General features: G+C 39.9%; 1 protein-coding gene across 2 annotated transcripts in view; it reads left to right on the forward strand.

The window, feature by feature from the left end:
• The window catches only part of OXNAD1 (oxidoreductase NAD binding domain containing 1), a 141719-nt gene extending 132873 nt beyond the window's left edge, over positions 1-8846 (forward strand). For both annotated transcript variants that reach the window (XM_068238678.1, XM_068238677.1), the window contains exons 8-9: positions 4016-4124; positions 8419-8846. In XM_068238678.1, the coding sequence (XP_068094779.1) occupies positions 4016-4124; positions 8419-8573 (264 nt within the window). In that variant the 3' untranslated portion in view covers positions 8574-8846. The remainder of the gene's footprint in view (positions 1-4015; positions 4125-8418) is intronic.
• The last annotated feature ends 423 nt before the right edge of the window (positions 8847-9269 follow it).

Raw genomic sequence — 9269 nt, forward strand, 5'->3', positions numbered from 1 at the left:
CTTACTAGGCCCATAAATCCCTTCACATGCCATGTTAACTTCCATCTCCACACGATACAACTTCCCATCCGCTCAATGAGATTGAACCGATTATTTCTAACATGTCCGATCGGCTCTCGATAGATAACAGGCTCACCGAGTCACGCCCATCACACCTACCACGCTTGATCATGCCTCTAACCCTGTCACCTTGTCTCAGCCAGTCATTTCCAGTAGCTCCCTTTGCACTTGAATCACAGAAATCAGACCTCACCAATGAGTCGCAATGATGGTTTTGAAACTATTAGAGCACCTTAATTATATATTATTTTGTTGAATTGCGTGTTTAATGCAGTTCCACCTGCGCAAATTAGGTGTATAGTCAGGGACATAACTACAACTCATGGGGCCCCCTAGCAAAACTTTAAGGCCCCCCAATGTTACACCCCTTCCCTTGGCCCCGCTTGGTGCCCCTCACGGCAGTGGAGCCCAGTTCACAAGGGTCATAAGACAAGTGTGCCCATCATAATATTCACACCCATAACAAGTGTAGCAAAAAAAAAAACCACCTGAGCTGAAGTATAGTCTCCTATATCAGAGACAAGACACAGAACCTTTATATCGCGCTTTTCTCCTGGCGGACTCAAAGTGCCAGAGCTGCACCCACTAGGACGTGCTCTATACGCAGTAGCAGTCTTAGGGAGTCTTGCCCAGGGTCTACTGAATAGCTGTTGGCTTACTGAACTGGAAGAGCCGAGATTCACATCCAGCTCTCCTGTGTCAGAGGCAGAGCCCTTAACCAGTACACTATCCAGCGACTGCAGGAAGGGAAGGTTAGTAGTTGGGGCCCCAAAACAGCTCTGGGCTGCTCCCCTCTAGTTACACCCCTGTCTATAGTTCCTTATATTGGTGGTGCATCCTTTTTCTAAATGTTTTGCTTTAACCACTTAAGCCTATCTGGACAAATATGTTAGTCCAGATAGGCTGTGCTGCTTGTAGTGTGCGGTGCGCGCGCTCACGCTGCCCGCCGTTAGCCCCCTGATCAGTGATTAGGAATATAATTACCATTCACCGATCTAAGTCCCCCGCAGAAAAACCGCAGTCTTTCTGCAAAAAAAAAGTTACCCGTCTTCATTCTAGTTCCTGGAAGCGTCATCGTATGCTTCCAGAACTTTTTTGACTGTGGCCATCTTGTGGCCAAATTGTAAACTACACACACATACATTTTTTTAATAAATGAATAGCTAATTTTAAATGTAAAAAAAATGTGTTTACCTCCCACACCAAAAATTACCCACATAAATTTTTTATTACAAAAGAATGATTTGTGCACACATTATTGCTGAAGCTAACGCCCTCCATTGCTGTACCTGTTTGAATGCATGTTGTGTAATATAGTCCATTGGAGCTCTGCACTTCTTTGCAGCTAAATCAACTCAGGTGCAGCCTTCTGTATTTGGAAGCACTGCCTACACCCTCTTCTCTATGTATGATGGCCAAAAACTGAGAAATAATGAATTTTTTCCATTTCTTTCTTAATATTCCTGTTAAAATGGATTCAGAATAAATTAATTGTTAGCAAAATGTATCACCCATTGAAAGCCTAATTGGTGGCGGAAAAAAACTAGATATAGATAAATTCATTGTGATGAGTAGTGATAAAGTTATTGGCAAATGAATGGGAGGTGAAAGATGCTCAGTTGCAAAAAAAATTACAACACTGTGGGCTTAAGTGGTTAAAATCAGCTGTCAGCTACTTAGACAAATAAATGTGGGTTTCCACATATATCGGTATAGGTAATCCCACTGATTGGAGGCCGCAGGGCTTTGATATCTTTGTTCCCTAATCACCTATATTGACATTGCAAGGCGGCTATTTACTGGAGACTCTTGCCAGAACAGACACTCTTTGTTTACTTCTATAAATACACATTGATTGGCTGTGTTCTAAGTTCAATAAAGGTGCCTTTAAAAAGCATGGGAGTTACTATACTTAGGAGTTGTTGTGCATTGGTCAAGTGTGTTATTCTACTATACTATGTTATGCTATAAATGTTACAGACCTAAAATAGTTTTTTTAAAGGGAATCCGCACTGACAAGAATGTGGTTAGCACCATCTCTTTTCTGTTTGTTTGTTTTGTTTTTTTAAAGGTCATTGAGACTTTTTTGGGTGTGACACCTACAAAACATGCAGCTATTGGAGTTAGTATTTAAAGCTGATATCTTCCATAGTGCTTTACAGATACAGTAGATATAGTCTTGTCACTATAGTTGTATAGTGTGTGTGTGTGTGTATGTATACAGTATATATTATTGTTATTATTATATACAGTGGAGGAAATAATTATTTGACCCCTCACTGATTTTGTAAGTTTGTCCAATGACAAAGAAATGAAAAGTCTCAGAACAGTATCATTTCAATGGTAGGTTTATTTTAACAGTGGCAGATAGCACATCAAAAGGAAAATCGAAAAAATAACCTTAAATAAAAGATAGCAACTGATTTGCATTTCATTGAGTGAAATAAGTTTTACACCGCAATGGATTAAAATCATGCAAGGCTCGCAAGGTCCCCCTGCTCAAGAAGGCACATGTGCAGGCCCATCTGAAGTTTGCCAATGAACACCTGAATGATTCTGTGAGTGACTGGGAGAAGGTGCTGTGGTTTGATGAGACCAAAATAGAGCTCTTTGGCATTAACTCAACTCGCTGTGTTTGGAGGAAGAAAAATGCTGCCTATGACCCCCAAAACACCGTCCCCACCGTCAAGCATGGGGGTGGAAACATTTTGCTTTGGGGGTGTTTTTCTGCTAAGGGCACAGGACAACTTAATCGCATTAACGGGAAAATGGACGGAACCATGTATCGTGAAATCCTGAACGACAACCTCCTTCCCTCTGCCTGGAAACTGAAAATGGGTCGTGGATGGGTGTTCCAGCACGACAATGACCCAAAACATACAGCAAAGGCAACAAAGGAGTGGCTCAAGAAGAAGCACATTAAGGTCATGGAGTGGCCTAGTCAGTCTCCGGACCTTAATCCAATAGAAAACCTATGGAGGGAGCTCAAGCTCAGAGTTGCACAGAGACAGCCTCGAAACTTTAGGGATTTAGAGATGATCTGCAAAGAGGAGTGGACCAACATTCCTCCTAAAATGTGTGCAAACTTGGTCATCAATTACAAGAAACGTTTGACCTCTGTGCTTGCAAACAAGGGTTTTTCCACTAAGTATTAAGTCTTTTATTGTTAGAGGGTTCAAAAACGTATTTCATTCAATGAAATGCAAATCAGTTGCTATCTTTTATTTAAGGTTATTTTTTCGATTTTCCTTTTGATGTGCTATCTGCCACTGTTAAAATAAACCTACCATTGAAATGATACTGTTCTGAGACTTTTCATTTCTTTGTCATTGGACAAACTTACAAAATCAGTGAGGGGTCAAATAATTATTTCCTCCACTGTATGTACTATATAGTGCCGACATCTTCTGCAGCGCTGTACAGATTATATTGTCCTGTCACTCAACTGTCCCTCAGAGGGGCTCACAATCTAATCCCTACCATAGTCATATGTCTATGTATGTAAAGTGTATTTATTGTAATCTAGGGCCAATTTAGGAAGGAGCTATCTATCTATCTATTATGTATTATAATATATACTATTCTAGCGCTGTTAATTCCTTTCCATGTTCTGAAAATGCACAGTGAATTGTGGGTAGAGGAGCAGAGCAGCTAGCATTCTCCATTACCGTGAATATTCCCGTGAGCTGTTTGTTAGTCTTTGTTGAAACATCCCAATAATCTATTACATAGGCTTGTTAAAAGCAGTCCCATTAGTATTCTGTTTTCCAGCTCGTTTCCCCTGAGCCCTATAGCCTAGATGAGTTCATGGACATTACCGGTAGCCATTTTGGATGTTGGCTTTCCCAGCATCTTGTTGAAATAGCTGGTAACTATACTCCAGAGGCTTGAAATATGGTCCTAGTGTTTTCCTCTCAGTAAATTAATATTTGTGTTTCTCTTTTTTTTTTCTCAGAAAAACATTCTTAATTTGACGCACAGCTTTCCTGGAAAAATCATATGCAGCTTTCATGTCACACAACAGAGTACAGCGATCTGTCCCGAGCTTCAGCCGTTTATCACTGGTGAGTGGGTCCTTCTGGCTGGACACAGTTCAAATATCCATCACGCATTATGAGAGCACACTACTCAGGAATGCAGAGACCACTTCATTTATGGAATGCTGGGAAACACAACAAATAGACGGCTTTCATTTGTACAAACTCAGAATTATTTTTAGCTGCAGGAAGTCCCAGCGGAGATATTTTTCTTACCCGTGAATAATACATTTTCACCAGCCCCCAATATATTCGAGATGTTTTCAGACAGCGTAGATGCATGGTTTTGTCTTGGTATGTGTACTTGATTTTATGGTGGCATGTAGAAGAACTTGTAGAAGACGTTGTAGGGAAGTCTGCTTCTTTGTGTGCCTGTTCATGCTGAGCTGCTTTCATGTTTAAACTTACTTTAAGGTCCTAATTCCAGTAATTCATTAAAACATAAGAGAGGGGATTTGTGTAAACGACTATAACTCACAAAACTGTGTATATATCCAATATATCCCTAAAGAGGAACTGTAGTTGGCATGGCCTTGTATGTGTTTCTGTGGGTGTGTTCACACATAAAAGGTGTACAGTTCCAATTCAGTCAGGTAAAACTGACAGGACAGAACTTGACTGGACCGAAAATGTGCAGATTTATGTGTGAACATGTCCTGCCAGGTGATCTGTGCGGAATGTCCTTTCTGGGATTCCTATGCACAGAGGGAGATATTGTTTGCTTGGCAGTTGGAAAATGATGTTATTTCCCACAATGCAACATGGTTCGCAGACAGCAAACTATTAGGACACAGTGGGAAGGGTTTCACCACATTATCAGCCATACAGATGTCCCTGATGATATATTCTAGAAACAATATTCTCTTGGAAAAGGTGGTACTGTTCTGATCCAGTTCTGTGTAATGCCTGAAGAAGAAACTTGCGTTTTGAAAGCTTTCAATAAACTATGTACAGTTAGTCATTAAAGGTTTTACCAGGATCAACATTTCTTGTTTAGAACTCTACATTTCTGCTCCTTGACTAACACTGGACCACACTTCACTTGCTTCGCCATGAAAAGTATAAAGAAACTTGTGATTCCTTTACATGGTCTTTATAAGCGAGCAAGAAAAAAAATCTAATTATATGTGCTGTTTATTTATCCTTCCTTAATCACTTTTTTTAATGATAGGTGTCCTTTAAGTTGGCTGATGGTGTAATGGTTAAGGGCTCTGATTCTGACACAGGAGACCAGGGTTCGAATCTCGGCTCTGCCTGTTCAGTAAGCCAGCACTAATTCCGTAGGAGACCTTTGGCAAGTCTCCCTTACACTGCTACTGCCAATAGAGCGCGCCCTAGTGGCTGCTGCTCTGCTCTGGCGCTATGAGTCCGCAAGGAGAAAAGCGCAATATAAATGTTATTTGTCTTGTCTTGTCTTTAAGACCACATAAATTGCAGGAATTTCACACCACCTTCCTGACCAAGCTCGCCTATAAATTGGCGTTTAATGGAAACATATGGCTAGGTTTCTGCTGGGTGCCGGCTGTTAAATGTTTGTATAAAACTTTATACTTCACTTTAATAGACTGTTCAAGCAAAGTTTCTCCGTTAGATTTATTTTGTTCACAGCCTTCCTCTCGCTTTAATTGGGATACATTTGTTGCTCTGCACCTTATTAAAAAGAATGGTGGTGGACTCGCTGCAATGAGAATATTTCACTGGCAGCTAAGAGCTGGCACTTAGGCTTGGGGACTTTAAAAAATAGCAGTAGGTGTATTTTAATGATGGCGAGCGGGGAGCTCCAGCAGGGTGGTGGAGGTTTTAATGCTTTCATAAATGCTGTGAGGACTGTAAGATGAAATGTTCCTTTTTATTAACATGGTGACATTTCTTTTGTATGGCGTTACCTTTAGCTTGAAGTTCTGCTGCATGTATGTAACGGAGTGTCCAAAGTTGCTTTTATGTTTGCATAATTGAGGCTAATAGATTGAGGAGCCTATTATTATTATTATTATTATTATTATTAATTTTTAGTACTTATATAGCACCAACCTCTCCTGCAGCGCTGTACAGAGTAAATTGTATTGTCACCTAACTGTCCCTCAGAAAGGCTCACAATCTAGTCCCTACCATAGTCCTATGTCTATGTATGTATATTGTAGTGTATGTATCATAGTCTTAGGCCAATTTAGGGGGAAGCCAATTAACTTCTCTGTATGTTTTTGGGATCTTGGAGGAAACCGGAGTGTCTGGACGAAACCCACACAGACACAGGGAAAACATACAAACTCTGTGCAAATAGTGCCCTAGTTGAAATTAGAACTGGGGACTCAGCACTGCAAGGCGAGAGTACTAAGCACAATGCCACTGTGCTGCCTGTTGATAAACGCATTATAAATTGCTATGTGACACATCCATTCACCACACATTGCTGCACATTGCAAACGTAAACGTTTGGCCTGTTTATAAAAGGCTGAAGTATTTCTTTGGCACTCTCACTTAGTCCTTAACATTGTTGAAATTCACTAAGTGTTGCCGCATGCGGTAGTAGAAATATGATTTTACCAAACATTTTGTGAAATGTCAATTCACTAAGGCAGTTACCGCATGGAAAACTAAAATTACCCACTTGAGAGGTACATTTCTAATAAATGGCAACTCAGAAACAGCCATTCAGTATAGAAGGGAGGAAAAGGAGAGCTGAGAAAAGGTGAAAACTGATACGGCGCACCGAAACAGACCACGATACGTGTGAAAGTCTCCATAGAGACTTTCATTACTTTCGCGATCCCATGTTTTAAAATAGGGTAACACAACGCAAAAATTACCTGCAAGTGTAAAAGGGGCCTAAAAAGCTAAAATAACTGCAAGAGATAAAAATCTTAGTGAATTCGGGGGGGGGGGGGGGGGTGTAAAACACTGAATGCAGTATTTTCCCGACCCTTTATTCTTCACTGAAAATATCTTGGTGAATTGAAGCCATTGACACATTAACCACTTCAGGGCCAAACCAATTTTCACATACCAGCACTGTTCCCATTCATTCGCCAATAACTTTATTACTATTAATCACCTAAATTATCTATGTATTGTTTTTTTTCAGGACAGGTTAGGCTTTTAGTGTGTGAATGGGAACATATCAGCACTGTTCCCATTCATTCGCCAATAACTTTATTACTATTAATCACCTAAATTATCTATGTATTGTTTTTTTTCAGGACAGGTTAGGCTTTTAGTGTGTGATAATTTTGTTTAGTAATTACCTTATTTACAACACATTTTGAAGGGGAATGAAAAAACAGAAAAACACACTATTTCTGCATTTACATCCATTATAACGTTACAATGAACAGTGCTAACTATAAGTTAAACCCACAAATGTGATTTGCTTATCCATCCTGGTTATAATAACATTTAGATTATGTTCCTAGTACAATGTAAAATCAAAAATCCATTCTTTATTTTTATCTGGTAAACAAGTAATAAGGATGCTAATCAGGCAATCCAAAAGTTAAAATCACTCTTACTTTTCTTGTTTAAAAATGATCATCCCCCAGTTTACCTGACTCTTATTTGGTACGTTGCCGCACAAAGGAAGTTACAGGGCATGCTGGGTTGTCCTTTTTTGCTTCTGTACATTAGTTAAGTCTGAGGGGAAATAAAGAAGCAAAAAAAGACAACCCGGCATGCCCTGCAACTTCCTTTGTGCGGCAACGTACCAAATAAGAGTCAGGTAAACTGGGGGATGATCATTTATAAACAAGAAAAGTAATAGTGATTTTAACTTTTAGATTGCCTGGTTAGCATCCTTATTACTTGTTTACCAGATAAAAATAAAGAATTGATTTTTGATTTTATGCCTGACAGTTACACTTTAAGATCCTTAAGGCATGCACACATGCATTATTACTTTATTACTTTAACCCGCAGAGATTGGGACTTGATCCCTCAGGCAATACTTCAGAGCTGAAGGCTGTAGGCTAGTGACACATTCTGTTGCTATGTAGGGGATGGTGGGGCGGGTGCAGGGAGAGTAGAGGAGCAATGGGCTCGGCATGCTTTCAGCAACGCATTGTGGCTGCCGCACAACACTAGATTCTCGTCAGAGGCAGCCCTCAACCAGCCGTCTTGTCCAAGAACCAACCAAGTTGACTCAACATGAAATCACGAAGAAAGTTTAAAGTAATTATTATTTAGTAATCAAAAATTAATCAAAATTATCTTTTTATTTGCACAATAATGAGATACATTTTGCACACTACAGCTTTTGTTGGTAAATGTTCATCATTTCTAACTTTTCCGATAACTAATGGCATGCTTCATCTTTGCCTTATTTGAACAGAGGGAAGAATCAATGAAAGTCATCTAGCGGATTATATTTCTCGTCGTCATTTGTGTTACATATGTGGACCGCCCCCTATGATCGAAGCTATGTGCAAACAGCTTGAGGACCTCCATGTGCCCAGGGAACAGATCTTCTTTGAAAAATGGTGGTAGTAGACTGAATCCAGGAAGAGCCTCATTCAAGGAATGGAGATGACCTTCAGCTGGAAGTACCAGTACTGTTCTCAGGGAGAGACTCAACTGAGAGGAGGAGAAACACAACTGAGAGGAATATTTTATTAGTGACTGCTATCACATTTATTTTTATTTCAATGGGCATAACAGTCCACAGCTTTACAAACATTAGAGATCTATGTGGAATGTTTTATAAACTGCATCAGCTGTTGTCTTTTATTTAAATATAATTTGTAAAGTTGGATACAAAAACTTTGTGTCTGTGGTGTATTGTTCCAGAAAACTAACTGAGCACAGTGCTGGTTGGAAACCTCGCTATAAAGGCCATTCAAGTGTATATAAACAGTTGGATTGAAAATAAAATTGACCAGAAAACATGGTACAGCACTAGCCTGCACCAAACCCGTGCAGCCTCAGTCGGTAAGGTGAAGAGGAGAACCCCGTAGAATCTGCTCTGAAGTCTGATCGATGTGTATTATTTCTTGCATGTGATCGTTGCTTGTTTCACCACCCTGTTGAGTAAGCTTAGTAGTGATCTTGGTTGTGGAAGGCAGAGGTACAGTGTGAGTGTGGATCTGTAGTAGATATACTATTCTATACATAACATGATTATGTTTTATAATTGGAGATGGTCAATGAGATGCTAGTGAGTATGGCCTTCATGCAAACTGTATG

This window comes from Hyperolius riggenbachi, chromosome 5 (assembly GCF_040937935.1).
Source record: "Hyperolius riggenbachi isolate aHypRig1 chromosome 5, aHypRig1.pri, whole genome shotgun sequence".
Lineage (NCBI taxonomy): Eukaryota > Metazoa > Chordata > Amphibia > Anura > Hyperoliidae > Hyperolius > Hyperolius riggenbachi.